This window comes from Notolepis coatsorum (assembly GCF_963971535.1).
Source record: "Notolepis coatsorum genome assembly, chromosome: 5".
In the NCBI taxonomy this organism is placed as follows: Eukaryota; Metazoa; Chordata; class Actinopteri; order Aulopiformes; family Paralepididae; genus Notolepis; species Notolepis coatsorum.
In genome coordinates, this window is record NC_140169.1 from 8,539,886 (window position 1) to 8,563,167 (window position 23,282).

At 42.8% G+C, this 23,282-nt stretch overlaps 1 protein-coding gene across 1 annotated transcript in view; it reads right to left on the minus strand.

The window, feature by feature from the left end:
- Positions 1-23,282, minus strand: part of LOC311229257 (kalirin-like) — a gene marked incomplete at its 5' end in the record, with an annotated part of 611,135 nt that overhangs the window by 520,551 nt on the left and 67,302 nt on the right. Inside the window, 2 exon segments of the mRNA XM_084315324.1 lie at positions 6,342-6,532; positions 8,370-8,492. Coding sequence (XP_084171450.1) covers positions 6,342-6,532; positions 8,370-8,492 — 314 coding nt within the window.

Below are 23,282 nucleotides of genomic sequence, written 5' to 3' on the forward strand. Positions count from 1 at the left end.
CGGCCGTTACCAGCTTCTCGATCTCGGCGCGATAGATTGTTGCTTGTGGGGGATCCTTGGCGAGGCGCCGCTCAGTGCTCTGTAGGTAGTGGTGCGTCGCTCCATTAGGCACATGCAGAGTGGGCATCCCTTCCCGCCTCAAGAGTGGGGTTGCGTATCTTAGCACTCCGTCGACCTCGACCCTCGTAGTCTTCTGCTCTAGTAGAGCGATGGCATACTTGTCCTCCTTGGACTGAACCATCTTGCATTCGTTCTTGAATGGCAGTGCGTCTAGTGTCCATAGCCTCTCAACGTGCTGTAGAAGAGTGTTGTCTGTGTCGCTCGCCTTGGTGTAAAGGCAACGTATGGACGTTGGTCGGCTGGAAGGCCCGGAGAGGGGGCCCTGGAGTGTCCACCCCAGTCGGGTCTTAACCGTGGCTGGGCATCCTCTGGGTCCGATGTGGACCGCATCAGTTGGGACAATGAGGTCCGCGTGGTCGGAGCCAATGACTAGGGTCGGTGTAGCGCCGCTGATGAGCGGTATGGGCAGTTGGCGTAGGTGGTCGTACTTTTCCCTCAGCTGTGGGATTGGGTAATCGTAGCGTGACAAACCTATGTCGTAGCTCGTGAACGCCTTGCTGATGCTGTACCGCTTCTCAGGCTGGTCGATCACTGCAATGGTGAACGAGACGTTCTCACCTTTGATTGTCTTTAAGTCTCGACGAATGGTACGGAGGGTCATGGTCTCCTCTGGGCCCCGCAGGTCCAACTGGGTCGCGGCGGAGGCGAGGAGGAGGGTCTTCTCCGACCCGTCGTCGAGGACGGCGTAGGTGTCGAGTACCTTGTCCCCGTGACTGAGGAGTACTCGTACCACCTTGAGGAGCACCCTGGAGCTCCCACTCTTCGCGGGGTCGATGTAGAGTACTTCTGCTCTCGAGTTGCTTTGTGGAGCTGGGTTTCGCTTGTTGCTCTCGTGCAGTGCTTCGAGGTGAGCGCTGTCACACTTGCCACACTTCTTCTTAACACTTTGATTGCCTAAGGTTAAATTCATGATATACCATCCGTTGCCAGCTCTATTTAACATGGAGAAGTTCCCCTTCTTTGCAGGGCTATAACTTTTTAAATTCTATTTCTAGATTGCCATTATTAGGGCCCATTCAAGGTCCTATATGTATTGTTCATGGTGTAGCAACGTTAAACTTTTTCATTCACATATTCATACTAAAATATGATCTAAAGTATAAGTATGTTTTCATCTCTTTCTGCAGCTTTCTCCAGAACGTGATTTATAGCCCCAAATACATTATATTGATGATGAAATACAGTTTGGTAGGAATCTGTGCGAGATCAAAAATTTCAATTGGACGTACTTCTAGAAGTTTCTACGTATCATCTGATATTGACCGGATGGGCGGGGGATCGTTTATAATTCCATGGGCAACGTTTTACCATTCATCTAATGTGGGTAAAATGTTCATCATAGCAGTTAGTATCGAAGACGGTAATTTTACACGCTAAAACTCACCCCAGTCTCCGCGGGCCGTTGGGCGATCAGCGTGGGGTAGACAGTTTTCCATTATGGGATGTTGAAACACCCGGTCCATTTCCAGGTTGTATAATAATATATACGTCCAAATCATGTTGTTTTTTCGAGTTATTTGCAGCGATGGATGTTCACTGTGTGAAGACTGAGTCTCTCTAACATTAGCGAGTGCCCGGACCACATATGGAGTGAGTCCTGCCGGGTTAAAGGTAACATCCGTTTTTTCGATCTGCCGATCGGCCACCAGATGGCGGTCTTGAACCGCTAGAGGATTGAGAGGAGATCACACTTGTGTCTCAGGGCCCCGGAAAGGAAATATGATTCCGATCACAGATTTTTGAAATATTGATATCAAAGACGAGTTACGGCGTCTTCGGCAACTTGAGCATGGCGGGGAAGGACGCCTAAATTCGTCCTTTGGCAACTAAAGTGTTAAGGCAGCATTCTGCTGCCATGTGGCCGCGCGTGCAGCGGAAGCAGCGGCGGTTAGCTTTAATCCACTGACTTACTTCGACGGTGGTCAGTTTCTTGAATGCGTCGCACTGTGACAGCCAGTGTTCGTTGTCGCAGTATTGACATGCGATCTTCCATTGTCCCTTGGCGGGGGGGTTGTGACTCTTCTGCCGTGACACCGACTCGGCCTGGTGCATCACTGTGATGGGCCTGCTTTGGTCTTTAAACCTACTCGGTCCCTCTTTAATGTTCGAGCCACCCCATGCGAAGGTGTCAAGTCTTAGGCTGCTAACCTCCCTGGCTAGGAAGTCAGCAAGATCCAGCAGTGACTGTTCTGGGCCGTTCGGGTCATGGTAGTTTCGTTGCCGCCGAAAGCGTTCTTGGCGGAATGGGGGGAGCTTCTCCAAGATGCGCTCCACGTTGGAGTTGGCGTACAACTCGTACATCCCCTTCTCTCGTTGGGACTCGAGCATCCCTACTAGGGACTGTACTTTGACGGATAGGTCGTCCAGGGCTCGGTTGTCTCTAGCCGGGGGGAGACGTTCGATCTCACGTATCTCCTGAATGACAGTCCCATGTGCGTCCGTAATGTCCGTCGAGGGCCGCCAGAGCGTCAGAATAGGGAGTCCGTGAATTTGAGTATGCCAGCGCAATGTTGTGAGCTCTAGTTACCTTGAGATGCTTAAGGAGAATGGCGTACTTGTATGACTCGTCTTGTACTCCTGACATGATTGTCTCTAGGCACATACGCAGCTCGGTATACTGCGCTCGGTCTTCTCTTGTGAAGTCTGGGAAAGTGGGTGTTCCAATGTAGGGTGCCATGGATGGCTGTGACACTGACACACGTGGGGGGAGAGGCATCCGCGGCGAGTCTCCCTGTACGTTGGGTCGTTGGTTCGTGCTGGGCGGGAACCAGGGGCTGGGTTCCCAGGCACTATTCCTCGGTGCCGTCTGGTGCTCGAACTCCCCACTGGGACGTGTCGGGACTGAGACCGGGGCTGCGCTGAGCCTCCTGGTCTGAGATGGAGTAGTGCGGGTGGGCTTTCTGTCCTCCCTCGTCCTCCGTCAGGCTTTGTAGTCGCTCGGCTAGCTGCTCTGCAACGTAAGCAGGTTCTTCCCGTAGGCGGGGTCCCGTGTAGCTTTGTCGGGGAGGGGAGGGTGCCCTCGACCCTTGTCGTGATGATCTCCGGGAGCTCCGGGTGGAAGAGTGGGGTGTCACCTTCTGGATCGCTTGCTCCATCATTTGTGCTTGTAGGCGGTCTCGTTCTGCCTCACGCTGCGCATTGGCGCGGTCTCGCTCCATGTTTTCTCCAGCCTGGAGGCGCCTCTCTTCCAGTCTGAGATGTTCGCGCTCACTCTCTCGTTGCGCCTGGAGGCGATCCCTTTCCGGCGAAGCGGTTATCGTGGCGATCAGGACTTGCGCTAGCCTCTGGTCGGCCTCGCTTGGGGATGACGCTGATGATGGTGATTTGGAGTTGGCAGGGCTTGGCGGTGACCTGGTCTCCTCACGCGCTCCGAGGTCCATCTCGGAGGCGCTGTACTTTGTCTTCTCCCGCGCTCCGAGGTCCATCTCGGGGGCGCGGTGCTCTTTACTTTGGTGCGCTCCGAGGTCCATCTCGGGGGCGCGGCGTTCTTTACTTTCATGCGCTCCGAGGTCTATCTCGGGGGCGCAGCGTTCTATGGGTATAGTCAAGTCATGCCCCGCTTGTCCCCCCCCGTAAGCTAAGTCAGTTTCACTTAAACTAGCTTGGGTCTCTACATCTGGGGTTGACAGGTCGATAAGGTTGGGCATACTTGAGCTACCAATGTTATCCTTGCTTAACATCCTCGTAGATAAGCTAGGGGGTAAATCTACAGCGTAGCCCTCCAAGTGGTGAGGGGGCTGACGCTGGCGCCTAGGGCGCTCTAATGGGGGAGAGCCGATTGGAGAGTGTCCGCCGCTGGCCATATTATCACTAATATTATTATTATTACTGATACCCTCCGGCTCGAAGGACCAATTGTAGCTAAGGGGCTACACAACCCTGACTGTATTTAAATGTTTAGATTAGACCACTACTAGAGATATTAGTTAGCCAGACAATATAGTTACACAAAATGGCGGACACTCCATTAACTGCGAGGGGACAGTGAAACCGAGTTAAACAATCACTTTAATAGGGATAGAAAGCATACATAGAATATGAACACAGATCTCCTGTTATTACTTTAATATCAATGCCACAATGTTCGCGGTAACGATAGTTCCTATACTACGGGTACCCGACCGTTGGAGCTCTGAATGGAGTGAGACGGAGACGAAGCGAAGCAGTACAGGGAAAAGCAAGATGGTAGATGGAGACGGTACTTCTCTCTGGAGCACCGACTCCAGAGAAACTGCAGACTGGTGGGATAATCCTGTCGTTGCTGGGAAAGAGGGTCTCGTACGGACTGGTCCTTGTATTCCTAGCGCCCGATGGCAGGATTAATAGCTATTAGTCCAAAGCCCGTTGGCATGGATGATAGCTAGTTAGCTCCGTTTGTACTTAAAGCTAACCCGCAGGAAGTCTTCAATGAGTAGTTATGTCCAGAACGTCGCTGGGTTCAACTATAAGTCTCTCCACGTTACTTCGCTTACACAAGTCACTATACTGTGCCAATAATGGCTCGACAATATTATGGTTGTATCTAATTAGCCGTTCGGCTCTCTATAACGATACGTTGCCTTGCCGTCCTGTTTACAACTGCGCCAACGTCACTTCTCTCTCACTCTGTGTTACCTGTGGACTGAGCCTGTTCACCCACACAGATCAATGCGCTCTCTCTGGGCTTGTCTGGGCATGTTCTGAAACATGTCAAGAGGGGCGCGCTCGCTGGCGCCTACGGCGTTAAGAATGGGACATATACAAAAGGTGAATGATAAATACTGGCACGTAAACAGATGACGTGAAGATATATATCTTATATATATAAACAATATATAAGTTATACAAAATAATAAACGCAGACTTTCAGTGTTAATCTGGACCTTCAGAACAGTTATGGTTAGTTTAAGGTTAGTCTTCTCTTCTCTCCTCTTATTTTCTCCCCCCATCTCTTCTCTTCCATTCTCTTCTCTCTTCTCTCATCTCCTCTCCTAGCCTCCCCTCTATTATCTTCTCTTCTCCTCTCTTCCCTTCTCCTCTCCTCCCTTCTCTTCTCATCTCCTCTCCTCCCATCTCTTCTCTTCTCATCTCCTCTCGTCTCTTCTCATCTCCTCTCTTCTCTTCCCTCTTCTCTTCTCCTCTCCTCTCATCCATTATCTTCTCTTCTCCTCTCATTTGTTACCTTATTGTTCTACATACCTCTCTAATCTCGCTGATCCTCTAGACCCCTGGAATGTGCTGCCCACCTCTTACCACCCCAGACCCCCCCCCCATCTCTCTCTCTGAAATGGAATGTGATTCTCTCTTAATCATTTCAATTTAATACATTATGTTCTACCTCCACCTATTCAATCTCTGTCTATACCAGTTTGCTCTCCTTCTTTCATCCTTCATTCTCTACCTCTATTTCTCTATCACCAACTCTATCACAATTTCTGTCTTTCACTATCCCCATCTAACTATTATGTATATGCAGTATACCGTGTGTGTGTGTGTGTGTGTGTGTGTGTGTGTACCTTATTGGTGTGTATGTAGGTGTGTGTACCTCCTTGGTGTGTATGTGTGTACCTCATTGGTGTGTGTGTGTGTCTCTCTGTGTGTGTGTGTGTGTGTGTGTGTGTGTGTGTGTGTGTGTGTGTGTGTGTGTGTGTGTGTGTGTGTGTGTGTGTGTGTACCTCCTTGGTGTGTGTGTGTGTATACCTCCTTGGTGTGTGTGTGTGTGTGTGTGTACCTCATTGGTGTGTGTGTGTGTGTACCTTCGTGGTGTGTGTGTGTGTGTGGTGTGTGTGTGTACCTCCTTGGTGTGTGTGTGTGTGTCTGTGTGTGTGTGTGGTGTGTGTGGGTGTGTGTACCTCCTTGGTGTGTGTGTGTGTACCTTCGTGGTGTGTGTGTGTGTGGTGTGTGTGTGTGTGTGTGTACCTCCTTGGTGTGTGTGTGTGTGTGTGTGTGTGTGTGTGTGTGTGTGGTGTGTGTGTGGTGTGTGTGTGTGTGTGTGTGTGTGTGGTGTGTGTGTGTGGGTGTGTGTACCTCCTTGGTGTGTGTGTGTGTACCTTCGTGGTGTGTGTGTGTGTGGTGTGTGTGTGTGTGTGTGTACCTCCTTGGTGTGTGTGTGTGTGTGTGTGTGTGTGTGTGTGTGTACCTCCTTGGTGTGTGTGTGTGTGTGTGTGTGTGTGTGTGTGTGTGTGTGTGTGTGGTGTGTGTGTGTGTGTGTGTGTGTGTGTGTGTGTGTGTGTGTGTGTACCTCCTTGGTGTGTGTGTGGAAGGAGACAGACATGTCCAGCAGCAGCTTCCTCTGCTCCACTCTCCTGACGAAGTCTTGGATCCGGACCTCCAGGTGACGAGCCGCGGTGTAGATCTCCTCCGGGTCGCACTCCCCCGTCTGGGCCAACTGCTCAGCCGCCTCCAGCAACTTATCTGCATTAGTGTAGGTGTTCTAGAGAGAGAGAGAGAGGGAGAGAGAGAGAGAGAGAGAGAGAGAGGGGGGGAGAGAGAGAGAGAGAGAGGGGGGGAGAGAGAGAGAGAGGGAGAGAGAGAGAGAGAGAGAGGGGGGGAGAGAGAGAGAGAGAGAGAGAGAGAGAGAGGGGGGAGAGAGGAGAGAGAGAGGGAGAGAGAGAGAGAGAGATAGAGAGAGAGAGAGAGAGAGAGAGAGAGAGAGAGAGAGAGAGAGAGAGAGAGAGAGAGAGAGAGGGGGGGGGGGAGAGAGAGAGAGAGGGAGAGAGAGAGAGAGATAGAGAGAGAGAGAGAGAGAGGGAGAGAGAGAGATACAGACAGACAGACAGACACACAGACAGACAGAATGTGAAAGAGACCGAAACAGAATGAGAGACACAGAAAGAGACAAAGAATGAGAGAGACAGATCGAGAATACGAAAGACACACAGAAAGAAAGAGAGAGAGAGAGATTATCAAGCCCTGCAGTGCCAAGAGCTGAGGAGCATCAGGAACCCCCTTACCCAGCTGGTCCTGAGGCTGAGTCCACAAACCTGCTCTCTTAACACACCTCAGGAACAGAACACGTCACCAATCAGAATAAATCAAATGACTACACAGCTAAAACAAAACTACATCACCTATTGGAAAACACAAACAAAAGCACAGAGCAAAATGCAGTGCTATCTGGCTCTAAATCGACAGTACACCATAGCAGATTATTTGAGCATGGTGACTGATCAACAACTAAAAAGAACCTTGACAAAATACAGACTGAGTGAGCACAGCCTCGCTGTTGAAAAGGGGAGGCACAGGAAAACCTGGCTTCCTGCAGAGCAAAGGCTGTGCTGTCATTGCACCCTCAGTGAGCCTGAAACTGAGTGGCACTTCCTCACCAAATGTGAAAAATATAAATATATTAGAGAAACGCATTTTAAAAAATTTGAATTAATAAAAAAAGGCTTTCTCGCACTACCAGATACAGAAAAACGACCAGTCCTACTAGGGGAGGACTCAACAAGCTGTGAGCTAGCAGCAGCATATGTTGCTGCCTGCCACAAACTGAGGGACAGTGAGTGACAGTCACCTGACATGTTTACGCCGTAATACTTGATGTTTTATTTTACGATGATATTTTGTATGTACTTATATCTGTTTGTAATCCATGTTTAATATTGCTTTGGCAACATGTAGAAGTACGTCATGCCAATAAAGCCATTTGAATTGAATTGAATTGAATTGAATTGAGAGATAATGAGAGAGACACAGAGAGAGCATAGTATAGTAGGTTCCCTGGTGAAGTATGCCAGTGAATAATAATGCCAGTGAGTAATACTGCCAGCCTGTTTGTCCAAAACTATTATGATCTGCTAGCTGGTCCATTAGTTTTAACTGCAGTGTGTTAAAATGTTCCCTATCAGACCTATCACCCAAAGTTCACAGATGGGTAAGTTTAATTAGACTGGGACACAGACGGCTAGGCATGGTCTAAATCAACCTCTAAACAGGGGATCTGCACAAGTTACAACATTTAACAGTTATGATGTCATAAGGAATGACATTAAAGGCCAATTTGCCTTTAAGAGAGAGGAGAGGAGAGGAGAGGAAGAGAAGAGAAGAGAAGAGAAGAGAAGAGAAGAGAAGAGAAGAGAAGAGAAGAGAAGAGAAGAGAAGAGAGGAGAGGAGAGGAGAGGAGGAGAGAAGAGAGAAGAGAAGAGAAGAGAAGAGAAGAGAAGAGAAGAGAAGAGAAGAGAAGAGAAGAGAAGAGATGGAACGGAAGGAGAGGAGCGGAGATGTGTGGAGATGAGAGAAGAATAGAGGAGAGGAGAGGAGAGACTGACCTGTGCGACCTCTTCAAAGTCATCGTGTCTCTTCTGTAGTGCTCTAGCTCTATGTAGAGACTTCCCAACGCCCGTGTGTTTACTGAGAAACGCTTCACCGTGATTCTCAATCCAGTCCATCACCTACAGAGGAAAAACAAGAGACATTTATATTGAAGACTCACAGTCCTAAAGTCATGAGTCAAATCAATGTAGGGATTGGTAACATTATATTTTTCCAAAATGATTTTATTTTATTTTTTTATGTATTTTGGTTAGTTGGAAGTTAATAAATTAAGCTAGGCTACTGTAGCTGCTCCCTACTGGTTCCGGTCTTTATGCTAAGCTAGCTGCTTCCTACTGCTTCAAGTCCTTGTGCTAAGCTAGGCTAGATGCCCCCTACTTCTTCCAGGCCTTGTGCTAAGCTACAGTAGGCTACTTCTTCCAGGCCTTGTGCTAAGCTAGGCTAGCTGCCCCCTACTGCTTCCAGTCATTGTGCTAAGCTAGGCTAGCATGCACCAGGGACGATACGACGTGCGGTGAAGTATGGCCTGTTTGGCCCCAAATAGAGCATTGAGACCGCGTGCGAATTAATAACTGAAATGTCATAGTTTAACGCTGTACCGTCGAGTGCGACCTATTCTATTAAGTCAGTAATAGTCTATTTGTGTATAGTGTATCGTGCGGCTAAAGTTCTACAGTGACCAGCATCACCAACGTTTTCCTCGTATCAGCTAGAGTGCTTATCCAGGCTGGGCTGCTTTCATGGCGCTTTCACCCGAGGGGCCCTAGACGAGGATCGTGTGGACATGTACACTGGATTATCTACCCGACGATTGCATAGCCCTTTTCGGCTGGATTATATTTGCTTTTGGTCCTGTAATTAATGGAGCGGAGAATCGCCGACGCCCACAAGTGTGTGGGATTTACCCTGTGAGGAGCCACGTCGAGTCTGCCCCTCAGAAGCCTGAGGCAGGCTAGCTTTCTTCCCTGTGGAGCTACAGGCTACGGAGAACAGCTGTATTCGTCTGTGGATCAAGATCTTATTGCACCGTCTCCCGTACTCGGAGTCTCCTTATCATCGTTGACCCAGACTCTACTACCGACAGATCTTCTACCCTTGCTGGCTTACAACCGGGGGGACCCTTCCAGTATCTCTCGCTATATTACTAGTGTACCATAGATATAATTCCCTAAGATTCAGGTTGTATAATTACCTCCTGCGTAATATGAGAATAGACATTCGTTATTGATTTGCCTACGCACATTCCTTTGCCTTATAAGCGCATCCAAAGTGAAGTAGTGAAGTATATTATGTACCTTTTGCTGCAATAAATACTTAATTACAACTTTGTGTGGAACCGATTTCATTGTGGGGAAGTGTTCATCATTAAGATACCTATGTACTGTATGGCCAGTAGAATGTACATAAAGACGGTAGTGGTTTAATGATACCATACTTATCAATACAGTCAGGGAATTGTACCCCTCAGTTACACATTCCGTTTTAATCGCTATTTCTTTTATTAGCGATATCCATTAATTTTTCATCCATCCAGCCTGACGTTATCATTGGGAATGGGTCTGAGCTCGCAAAGGGCAAATACCGCCGCCTAGAATCTCCCGGATGGTATTACATCATTGGATTGGATTGGCTGGGACTGTGCATCAAAAAAATAAGTCCGGTCCAGGTTTTACTTCTCGGGCATGCAGCTGGATACTATTGCATTGAGTCCCCCCACTGGGATCATCGTGGATTATGTGTTTTGGACTATAACGTTGGATCAATGGACGCAATCGATATTTGGAATGGCGATCAGGAATTGGATTAATCTTTTTGCATGACATCAGATGTGAGGTAAGGCCTTTATGTTACGAATCTTGGGGTAATCAGATGTTCCTTTCTCCGCCATCGGAGCGTGTGTGTGTGTGTGTGTGTGTGTGTGTGTGTGTGTGTGTGTGTGTGAGGTTCGCGCCGACCAAAGTACGGAGAAGCGATTTTTCAGACCCCGCTTCTCTTCGTACATGAGGACACATACTATCGATAATCTAGCGTTTATTTGAAAACGATTAATAAATCAGCCGAAAAATTACAACGTGTTTTGTGTCTTTCTCTGGAATTACTAGAAATCTCCAAAACTATACTCGTATTCAAAACGGTATAAAACGGAAATGTACTGATGAAAAAACTATCCGTTTCGTACATGTTGACTGCAAGCAAGTCATTGATAAGCGACAGGTGTATTAGACCCATAGCCATAATTTAAGATATAGTTTAAGCGTTCGCAAATATCCCCGTCCTCCCATTGACTAAATCGCTGGCATACAAGCCCTAATTTGGTCATATAGGCATGGCTCTGAATGAGTTAAGGGGATGCAGACCAGAGAAAGACTTTCGTCTTGTTTACATCAGGGTCCCCCATTTTCAATTCATCATAAACTTCAACTAACTCACCTGGTGCAATGTGTAGTTAAAATGAAAACTTGGCCCCCGATGGAATGAGTTTGAGACCCCTGGTCTATCCCTTGCAATAAAAAAAGTGTTTACTTTTACATTTTAGTACATTTCAAAGTAGAAACTTTTTTTTTACTTTTACTCAAGTGTGTTTTTAGCCAGATACTCTGACTTTTACTTGAGTACGATTTTGAGACGGTACCCATACTTTTACTTAAGTATAATTTCTGGGTACTTTTTACAACCCTGAGTATAAGTAAGAATATAAGAATATGAAGTACTATTGAATTACTATTGAATACTATTGAAATACAATTGAAGTACTATTGAAGTATAATTGAAGTACAATTGAAATACAATTTAAGTACTATTGAAGTACTTGCAGAGCCAGTAGGTGTCTTGCGTGTGCTGCTTACTTGACCTCATCATAATATTCTGTCTCTCCTGGTTTAAAAGGAGCTCAGGGAAACATTTATTATGCACTGGAGGAAGGGATTCTTGATATGATATGTCATGTGTTAATGTAGTGGAGTCATACCTGCTACATAAAGCCAAATACTGAGGCCAGCCAAAGGACAGAGATATACACATATTATTACATGGCGTTTTCACATTCGTCGAAATGCTTGCTTGTGATTGGTCAATAGCCCCCCGACAGCGGTCATTATTACACAATAATGACCGCTGTGGGACAATAATGACCGATGTGCGCAGCTGTTCGCAATCAAGCCCACATCAGTGCAGCAAATCAGACACACCTGCCGCGGCTGCACTGACAGCGGAGTGTGTGTGACGATTACAGCGGAGCCAGAACAGAGGCTGCCCGCGATAATAATAATCACTTTATTTGGGCTGACAGAGCCACAGAACTGCGATTTGTCAAATGAATTAGGTATATTGTTAGTAAGTTAGCCATGTAATAAGCGGGATAATGTATAGCTTTACTCGGTCATCATCGCAAAATAATTGACCTTCACTGACGTTTAAAACACCTCGCCGAGGCGGCTCGGTATTTTAAACTACGTGTCGGTCAATTATTTTGCGACAATGACCTCGTAGCTATACATTATCCCTTACATATAGGCTATCTCTCTCTCTCTCTCTCTCTCTCTCTCTCTCTCTCTCTCTCTCTATCTCTCTCTCTCTCTCTCTCCTACTCTGTGACCACTATGGTTGGAATAACTCTGCTCAGGGATCATTTATAGCCAGGCTCCCTCCCACATCTCTCTCTCTCGCTCTCTCTCTCTCTCTCTCTCTCTCTCTCTCTCTCTCTCTCTCTCTCTCTCTCATTGTTCTCTCTCCCTATCATTGTTTTCTCTCTCTCTGTCCTCCCTCCACCTTTATCGACCTTCATCTGTATCTCTCATTCTGACATCCCTCTCTTCTCTCTCTCTGTATCGACCTACATCTGTATCTCTCATTCTCCACATATCTCTCTATCTCTCTCTTCCCCTCTCCCTCTCTCTCCCTATCCCTCTCCCTCTCTCTCTTCCCCTTTCTCTCTCTCGCTATCCCCCCTCTCCCTCTCTCTCTCTCTCTCTATCTCTCTCTCTCTCTTTCTCGCTATCCCCCCTCTCCCTCTCTCTCCCTATCCCTCTCCCTCTCTCTCTCTTCCCCTTTCTCTCTCTCGCTATCCCCCCTCTCCTCTCTCTCTCTCTCTCTCTCTCTCTCTCTCTCTCTCTCTCTCTCTCTCTCTCTATCTCTCTCTCTCTCTCTCTCTCTCTCCCACTCTCTTTTTTTTCTACCAATAAATATCAATGCAGTGATGTCATTCGAAGACTAGTACAGGTGCCTTTTAGGACCAACAAGGCGACCAGCAGAGAAAACACTTGGCCTGCTTGGCTTAAAAGGAAACTTTCATCAGTCGTACCTCTATGTAAGTACAGTACATATACTAGTAAACTGCTGCGTCTGCCGTCTGCCGTCTGCTGTCAACAACACCACTCCTCGCAATATCACACTTAGTAAGATAAGTATACACACACTACTGCTGTGCAGATTTCAATAAAACAGACAATTCTAAGTCAAAGGTACAATGTTGGTTTTTACATTTGATTTGACAGATTTATATGAAAAATAAAAGCAGATCCGGTCAGTTTGTTGTAGATGTGAGCGTGCTGTGCAACTTTGACCTGCATGGAATGTCTGGAGAGTGGTTACCATGGTTACCTGCTGCCTTGCTGGAGGAAAGATTCTAAACATTCTGTGAGAAGTTGATAGTTGGTCAAACTACACCTCAAGTGAGAAACAGTTCCTTTACTCACAATTTGAAAATGGCCACACTAGCTCAAAACAAAAAGTACCTTTGAACTCAGAAAATATATTACACAGAATAATATTGCTGTATTGTTTGTTTATAATCCAGAAGTATGATATTTAGACTTGGTCCTCAAAAGGAATGGATGTGAATGAGAAGCCTGACACATGGGAGGAACAGTGGTGTCGACAGCAGACGACCGGGACAGCAGTGGTCACTAGTTTACTAGTAGATGACTTTACATAGAGGTAAAACTGCTAGTTTACTAATAGATTACTTTACATAGAGGTAAAACTGCTAGTTTACTAATAGATTACTTTACATAGAGGTAAAAACTGCTAGTTTACTAGTAGATTAATTTACATAGAGGCAAGACTGCTAGTTTACTAGTAGATGACTTTACATAGAGGCAAGACTGCTAGTTTACTAGTAGATGACTTTACATAAAGGCAAGAATGCTAGTTTACTAGTAGATTACTTTACATAGAGGCAAGACTGCTAGTTTACTAATAGATTACTTTACATAGAGGCAAGGCTGCTAGTTTACTAGTAGATGACTTTACATAGAGGCAAGACTGCTAGTTTACTAATAGATTACTTTACATAGAGGCAAGACTGCTAGTTTACTAGTAGATGACTTTACATAAAGGCAAGAATGCTAGTTTACTAATAGATTACTTTACATAGAGGCAAGACTGCTAGCTTACTAGTAGATTACTTTACATAGAGGCAAGACTGCTAGTTTACTAGTAGATTACTTTACATAGAGGCAAGACTGTTAGTTTACTAGTAGATGACTTTACATAGAGGCAAGACTGCTAGTTTACTAATAGATTACTTTACATAGAGGCAAGACTGCTAGTTTACTAGTAGATTACTTTACATAGAGGCAAGACTGTTAGTTTACTAGTAGATTACTTTACATGGAGGCAAGACTGCTAGCTTACTAGTAGATGACTTTACATAGAGGCAAGACTGTTAGTTTACTAGTAGATTACTTTACATAGAGGCAAGACTGCTAGTTTACTAGTAGATTACTTTACATAGAGGAAAGACTGCTAGTTTACTAATAGATGACTTTACATAGAGGCAAGACTGCTAGTTTACTAATAGATGACTTTACATAGAGGCAAGACTGTTAGTTTACTAATAGATTACTTTACATAGAGGCAAGACTGTTAGTTTACTAGTAGATTACTTTACATAGAGGCAAGACTGCTAGCTTACTAGTAGATTACTTTACATAGAGGCAAGACTGCTAGTTTACTAGTAGATTACTTTACATAGAGGCAAGACTGTTAGTTTACTAGTAGATTACTTTACATAGAGGCAAGACTGCTAGCTTACTAGTAGATGACTTTACATAGAGGCAAGACTGCTAGTTTACTAGTAGATTACTTTACATGGAGGCAAGACTGCTAGTTTACTAGTAGATTACTTTACATAGAGGCAAGACTGCTAGTTTACTAATAGATTACTTTACATAGAGGCAAGACTGCTAGTTTACTAGTAGATTACTTTACATAGAGGCAAGACTGCTAGTTTACTAGTAGATTACTTTACATAGAGGCAAGACTGTTAGTTTACTAGTAGATTACTTTACATAGAGGCAAGACTGCTAGTTTACTAGTAGATTACTTTACATAGAGGCAATACTGCTAGTTTACTAGTAGATTACTTTACATAGATGCAAGACTGCTAGTTTACTAGTAGATTACTTTACATAGAGGCAAGACTGTTAGTTTACTAGTAGATTACTTTACATAGAGGCAAGACTGCTAGTTTACTAGTAGATGACTTTACATAGAGGCAAGACTGCTAGTTTACTAGTAGATTACTTTACATAGAGGCAAGACTGTTAGTTTACTAATAGATTACTTTACATAGAGGCAAGACTGTTAGTTTACTAGTAGATTACTTTACATAGAGGCAAGACTGCTAGTTTACTAGTAGATGACTTTACATAGAGGCAAGACTGCTAGTTTACTAGTAGATTACTTTACATAGAGGCAAGACTGTTAGTTTACTAATAGATTACTTTACATAGAGGCAAGACTGTTAGTTTACTAGTAGATTACTTTACATAGAGGCAAGACTGCTAGTTTACTAGTAGATGACTTTACATAGAGGCAAGACTGCTAGTTTACTAGTAGATGACTTTACATAGAGGCAAGACTGCTAGTTTACTAGTAGATTACTTTACATAGAGGCAAGACTGTTAGTTTACTAATAGATTACTTTACATAGAGGCAAGACTGTTAGTTTACTAGTAGATGACTTTACATAGAGGCAAGACTGCTAGTTTACTAGTAGATTATGTTAGATAGAGGTAAAACTGCTAGTTTACTAGTAGATGACTTTACATAGAGGCAAGACTGCTAGTTTACTAGTAGATTACTTTACATAGAGGCAAGACTGCTAGTTTACTAGTAGATTACTTTACATAGAGGCAAGACTGCTAGTTTACTAGTAGATTACTTTACATAGAGGCAAGACTGTTAGTTTACTAATAGATTACTTTACATAGAGGCAAGACTGTTAGTTTACTAGTAGATGACTTTACATAGAGGCAAGACTGCTAGTTTACTAGTAGATTACTTTACATAGAGGCAAGACTGCTATTTTACTAATAGATTACTTTACATAGAGGCAAGACTGCTATCTTAGTAGTAGATTTTACATAGACGCAAGACTGCTCGTTTATTAGTAGATTACTTTACATAGAGGCAAGACTGTTAGTTTACTAATAGATTACTTTACATAGAGGCAAGACTGTTAGTTTACTAGTAGATTACTTTACATAAAGGCAAGACTGCTAGTTTATTGGTAGATTACTTTACATAGAGGCAAGACTGTTAGTTTACTAGTAGATTACTTTACATAGAGGCAAGACTGCTAGTTTACTAGTAGATGACTTTACATAGAGGCAAAACTGCTAGTTTACTAGTAGATGACTTTACATAGAGGCAAGACTGCTAGTTTACTAGTAGATTACTTTACATAGAGGCAAGACTGCTAGTTTACTAGTAGATTACTTTACATAGAGGCAAGACTGCTAGTTTACTAGTAGATTACTTTACATAGAGGCAAGACTGTTCGTTTACTAGTAGATGACTTTACATAGAGGCAAGACTGCTAGTTTACTAGTAGATTACTTTACATAGAGGCAAGACTGCTATTTTAGTAGTAGATTTTACATAGACGCAAGACTGCTAGTTTATTAGTAGATTACTTTACATAGAGGCAAGACTGTTAGTTTACTAGTAGATTACTTTACATAGAGGCAAGACTGCTAGTTTACTAATAGATGACTTTACATAGAGGCAAGACTGCTAGTTTACTAATAGATGACTTCACATAGAGGCAAGACTGCTAGTTTACTAGTAGATGACTTTACATAGAGGCAAGACTGCTAGTTTACTAGTAGATTACTTTACATAGAGCAAAGACTGCTATCTTAGTAGTAGATTTTACATAGACGCAAGACTGCTAGTTTATTAGTAGATTACTTTACATAGAGGCAAGACTGTTAGTTTACTAATAGATTACTTTACATAGAGGCAAGACTGTTAGTTTACTAGTAGATTACTTTACATAAAGGCAAGACTGCTAGTTTACTAGTAGATTACTTTACATAGAGGCAAGACTGCTAGTTTACTAGTAGATTACTTTACATAGAGGCAAGACTGTTAGTTTACTAGTAGATTACTTTACATAGAGGCAAGACTGCTAGTTTACTAGTAGATTATGTTAGATAGAGGTAAGACTGCTAGTTTACTAGTAGATGACTTTACATAGAGGCAAGACTGCTAGTTTACTAGTAGATTACTTTACATAGAGGCAAGACTGCTAGTTTACTAATATATTACTTTACATAGAGGCAAGACTGCTAGTTTACTAGTAGATGACTTTACAGAGGCAAGACTGCTAGTTTACTAGTAGATTACTTTACATAGAGGCAAGACTGCTAGTTTACTAGTAGATTACTTTACATAGAGGCAAGACTGCTAGTTTACTAGTAGATTACTTTACATAGAGGCAAGACTTCTAGTTTACTAGTAGATTACTTTACATAGAGGCAAGACTGCTAGTTTACTAGTAGATTACTTTACATAGAGGTAAAACTGTTAGTTTACTAGTAGATTACTTTACATAGAGGTAAAACTGTTAGTTTACTAGTCGATTACTTTACATAGAGGCAAGACTGCTAGTTTACTAGTAGATGACTTTACATAGAGGCAAGACTGCTAGTTTACTAGTAGATTACTTTACATAGAGGCAAGACTGCTAGTTTACAAGTAGATTACTTTACATAGAGGCAAAACTGCTAGTTTACTAATAGATTACTTTACATAGAGGAAAGACTGCTAGTTTACTAGTAGATGACTTTACATAGAGGCAAGACTGCTAGTTTACTAATAGATGACTTTACATAGAGGCAAGACTACTAGTTTACTAATAGATTACTTTACATAGAGGAAAGACTGCTAGTTTACTACTAGATGACTTTACATAGAGGCAAGACTGCTAGTTTACTAATAGATGACTTTACATAGAGGCAAGACTGTTAGTTTACTGATAGATGACTTTACAGAGGCAAGACTGTTAGTTTACTAATAGATTACTTTACATAGAGGCAAGACTGTTAGTTTACTAGTAGATTACTTTACATAGAGGCAAGACTGCTAGTTTACTAGTAGATTACTTTACATAGAGGCAAGACTGCTAGTTTACTAGTAGATTACTTTACATAGAGGCAAGACTGTTAGTTTACTAGTAGATTACTTTACATAGAGGCAAGACTGCTAGTTTACTAGTAGATTATGTTAGATAGAGGTAAGACTGCTAGTTTACTAGTAGATGACTTTAGATAGAGATTTTAGTAAGACTGCTGATTTTTCTTTTTTGAAGTTCTACTAAAGTAAAATATCCCTTTAACCTGAATCATCCAGACTGTATCCCTGCCACTGGTAGAGCTAAGAGACGCTAGCTTGTTATAACCAGACTAGCTGACTAAGAACACATTCTTATTTAACCAGACTAGTTGACTAAGAACACATTCTTACTTAACCAGACTAGCTGACTAAGAACACATTCTTACTTAACCAGACTAGCTGACTAAGAACACATTCTTACTTAACCAGACTAGCTGACTAAGAACACATTCTTACTTAACCAGACTAGTTAACTAAGAACACACTCTTACTTAACCAGACTAGTTGACTAAGAACACATTCTTACTTAACCAGACTAGCTGACTAAGAACATTCTTATTTAACCAGACTAGCTGACTAAGAACACATTCTTATTTAACCAGACTAGCTGACTAAGAACACATTCTTACTTAACCAGACTAGTTGACTAAGAACACATTCTTATTTAACCAGACTAGCTGACTAAGAACACATTCTTATTTAACCAGACTAGTTAACTAAGAACACACTCTTACTTAACCAGACTAGTTGACTAAGAACACATTCTTACTTAACCAGACTAGCTGACTAAGAACACATTCTTATTTAACCAGACTAGTTAACTAAGAACACACTCTTACTTAACCAGACTAGTTGACTAAGAACACATTCTTACTTAACCAGACTAGTTGACTAAGAACACATTCTTACTTAACCAGACTAGTTGACTAAGAACACATTATTACTTAACCAGACTAGTTGACTAAGAACACATTCTTATTTAACCAGACTAGTTGACTAAGAACACATTCTTACTTAACCAGACTAGTTGACTAAGAACACATTCTTACTTAACCAGACTAGTTGACTAAGAACACATTCTTACTTAACCAGACTAGTTGACTAAGAACACATTCTTACTTAACCAGACTAGTTGACTAAGAACACATTCTTACTTAACCAGACTAGCTGACTAAGAACACATTCTTACTTAACCAGACTAGTTGACTAAGAACACATTCTTACTTAACCAGACTAGTTGACTAAGAACACATTCTTATTTAACCAGACTAGTTGACTAAGAACACATTCTTATTTAACCAGACTAGTTGACTAAGAACACATTCTTACTTAAAGGCCAACTTGCAGGTTGTATTTGTGTTCAATAAACAATGTGACTAGGCCAACAGTGACTTTCATGAAGAGGGGGAAAAAAATTATTGAAATTGACCCAGTTTTAGCGTTTTTATCAAACATTTTGTCGACCAAACCACAACCATCACGCACGTGGATATTGAAATCCATGGATTAATAACGTGCGTGTGTGATCTTAATGCTGACGTCAGACGAGGTACAGGGCAGCAGCGGCTCTGAGAGTCACAGGGCAGGTAGTGCCAGGAAGCAGAGAGCCTTGCTACTACTAGCCGAGGAGTGATGAATGAAAATGTATCTGTTTCACCTAACACTATTGCTCCGTGATCATAGCCATTAATCTCTAAAGCGAACCACTATTTGTAAAAGCCACAACCACGTTACCATATTTGTAATAATGTAAATCATTGTGTCGTTGTACATAGGGCTGGGCGATATGGAAAAAAATTATATCGCGATAACGATATGATAATTTTATTTTATTTCTCGATATCGATAATTATCGAATTGTTATAAGTATAAAAAAAATAATAATAAAAAAAAAAAAAAATTATTTTTTTTAACAACAGATGTATGTTTATTTTGCAGCAATTCTTTGTCATTGCCGCCATCTTTAGTGTTACATCCCCTCACACTCCAGTTCTCAGGCTGCAGCTGGTTTAAAAGCTAAAGTAAACCGGCTTCTCTGCTGGCTGTGGCTCCAGAGGAGTTGAACAGTTCTGACTCTGCTAGTTTATTTTCGATCTTTTGGCGCTTTTTTGGTGGACAAACCACCGCACATGTGCACTGTGACTCGTGACTGGAGTCTAGTTCTGCTAGCACACATAGCCTACTGTGTACAGACGGTTTCAAAATGTATTTTAAATTAGAAAGCAAACAAAATAAATGGACAAGAGAAAAAGAAATCTGAATTTGGTCAGTATTGTCATTTGGACAAGCAAAGCCATTACTTTAAGTTGCAGGCAAGAAAGACAAGTCTGTCCACTGTCTCTGGTTTAAAAAAAATTATAAAAATTATATATATATAAAAAAGAAAAAAAAAAAAAAAAACGATTTTTCGATTTTTTTTTATTTCGATATTCGATATCGATTATTAAAATATATCGCGATATTTATCGTTATTGTTATATCGCCCAGCCCTAGTTGTACATATTGTGTATACAACGCTAGAAGCTAACGTAGCTTAGCCCAGCCTGGTAGCTATTGTGCTAGCAACATGCCGGGACATAGCTTTCTAGCCGGCATGAATGCCCGATTTAAAATGGTTCTCTCCTCCTTGCATACCCCTGTCCTCACAAGTATTCTGCCAGGGAACCCATGGACACTACAATAGTAGTAGTTATAAGTAGGGATGTCCGATATTATCGGCCTACCGATATTATCGGCCGATATCGGCATTCAAATGTGATATCGGAAAATATCGGTATCGGTTTTCAAATTTATTTAATTTTTTATTTTTTTTAAATTTACATTTCTATAGAAATTATGTCCGATATTATCGGCCTACCGATATTATCTGCCGATATCGGCATTAAAATGTGATATCGGTTGATATCGGTATCGGAAATTAAGAGTTGGACAATATCGGTATATCGGTATCGGTAAAAAAGCCAATATCGAGCATCCCTAGTTATAAGGTGTTTGAGCTTGTAACGTTAGTTAGCTCATAGCTATCGTGACTGATGCACCAAGTGGGCTAAAGGGGCTACTATCGTATCAACATGCCGGGGCCCGGGACGTGTAGCTTGCTAGCCGGCATGATGTGATGATGTGATCTGAGAAGAGGACCTGCACACATTTACTTGTTCCCCAAACTCTTTTGCATGGCCCGATTTAAATGGTTCACGACAGTAGACATAATGCTAACGTTAGCAGGAGCCATATAGCCATATATCCATATAGCCAGTAATACTATGACCCGGACGGGCATAAGGCATACGTTGCCTCGGGTGACGTCACAGCCCTGCTAGTGTCTGATAGGCTTTTTGACTTGCTCCGTGCATGTTATTCGTGCGTGGACCTTTTTAACCCTCTCTGAGTGGCATTTCCGGTGTCAAATGGAAAAAAAATTATAATTAAATTAGATACCAATGATGTAAACTACCCATAATTGCAGAGTAGGGTTTAACCTGCAAGTTGGCCTTTAACCAGACTAGCTGACTAAGAACACATTCTTACTTAACCAGACTAGCTGACTAAGAACACATTCCTACTTAACCAGACTAGCTGACTAAGAACACATTCCTACTTAACCAGACTAGTTGACTAAGAACACATTCTTACTTAACCAGACTAGTTGACTAAGAACACATTCTTACTTAACCAGACTAGTTGACTAAGAACACATTCTTACTTAACCAGACTAGTTGACTAAGAACACATTCTTACTTAACCAGACTAGTTGACTAAGAACACATTCTTATTTAACCAGACTAGTTGACTAAGAACACATTCTTATTTAACCAGACTAGCTGACTAAGAACACATTCTTACTTAACCAGACTAGTTGACTAAGAACACATTCTTACTCAACCAGACTAGTTGACTAAGAACACACTCTTACTTAACCAGACTAGTTGACTAAGAACACATTCTTACTTAACCAGACTAGTTGACTAAGAACACATTCTTATTTAACCAGACTAGTTGACTAAGAACACATTCTTATTTAACCAGACTAGTTGACTAAGAACACACTCTTATTTAACCAGACTAGTTGACTAAGAACACACTCTTATTAAACCAGACTAGCTGACTAAGAACACATTCTTTTTATATACATAATTTTTTGTAATCTTTCCCTCCCTCCTTTTTTCCGTTTTTCTCCCATCCCAATGTTAGTCGGTATGCCAATTCCTGGTCGTTGCGCATTCTACCCCCTACAGTCGGTCCGGGAGGGCGGAGACTATCACATGCTTCCTCCGACACATGTGTAGCCAGCCCACCACTTCTTTTCACCTGGCAGCACGGACTCTCACTGGGAGAGTGAAGGATCACACTACCTCACCCAGATCCTTTCCTTGCTGTGCAGGCGCCCCGACCGAACTGTAGGAGTCGCTGTTTACAACGACCAGGACCCACCCTCACCGGCTTCCCACCCACTGACACTGCCAATTGTGTCAGTACGGACGGTCGACCAAGCCGGAGGTACCGCTGGCAGTTGGATTCGATCCCACTGTCTCTGCGGTGGTAGACAGACGCTTAGTCCACTGCGCTACCCGGCTGCCCGCAGAACACATTCTTATTAAGAGTAAGGGTTCTGGTGAGACATTTGATTCTAGAGACACCTTCTAGAGAAGGTTGTGGTGGGATCTGATCCCAGGCCAGCAAGGGGACATGTCTCCGGGTGGAACAGAGATGGTTGTCATAATGTATTGCTTTAGATACAAGTAAAGATGCTTCCTGACCCTGTGTGTGTGTGCGTGTGTGTGTGCGTGTGTGTGTGTGTGTGTGTGTGTGTGTGTGTGTGTGTGTGTGTGTGTGTGCGTGCGTGTGTGTGTGTAAATTCAAAAAATTATAAAACAAATAGATGGAGGATGAATTGCAGAATGAGATGCCAAAAACAATGCATCTCTCTCTCTCCACCCCCCCCCCCATCTCTCTATCTCTCCCTCCCCCTCTCTCTATTTATCTCTCTCTCTCCATCTCTCACTCTGCCCCTTCCCTCTCTCTCCATCTTTGATTCAATTTATTTTTAATAAAATATTGCGTAATATGTGAAGCCTGGTTTGATATTTGGCTGCATAGTGTCGCCAGAGTTGATATCTGTGGGCTGGTCATCTCTCTGGTGTATTGTAGTTGTGAATGAAGATGATATATCAGTAAGAACCTCTACTGGGGTTCTATCAGTAAGAACCTCTACTGGGGTTCTATCAGTAAGAACATCTACTGGGGTTCTATCAGTAAGAACCTCTACTGAGGTTCTATCAGTAAGAACCTCTACTGGGGTTCTATGAGTAAGAACCTCTAATGGGGTTCTATCAGTAAGAACCTCTACTGGGGTTCTATCAGTAAGAACCTCTACTGGGGTTATATCAGTAAGAACCTCTACTGGGGTTCTATGAGTAAGAACCTCTACTGGGGTTCTATCAGTAAGAACCTCTACTGGGGTTCTATGAGTAAGAACCTCTACTGGGGTTCTATCAGTAAGAACCTCT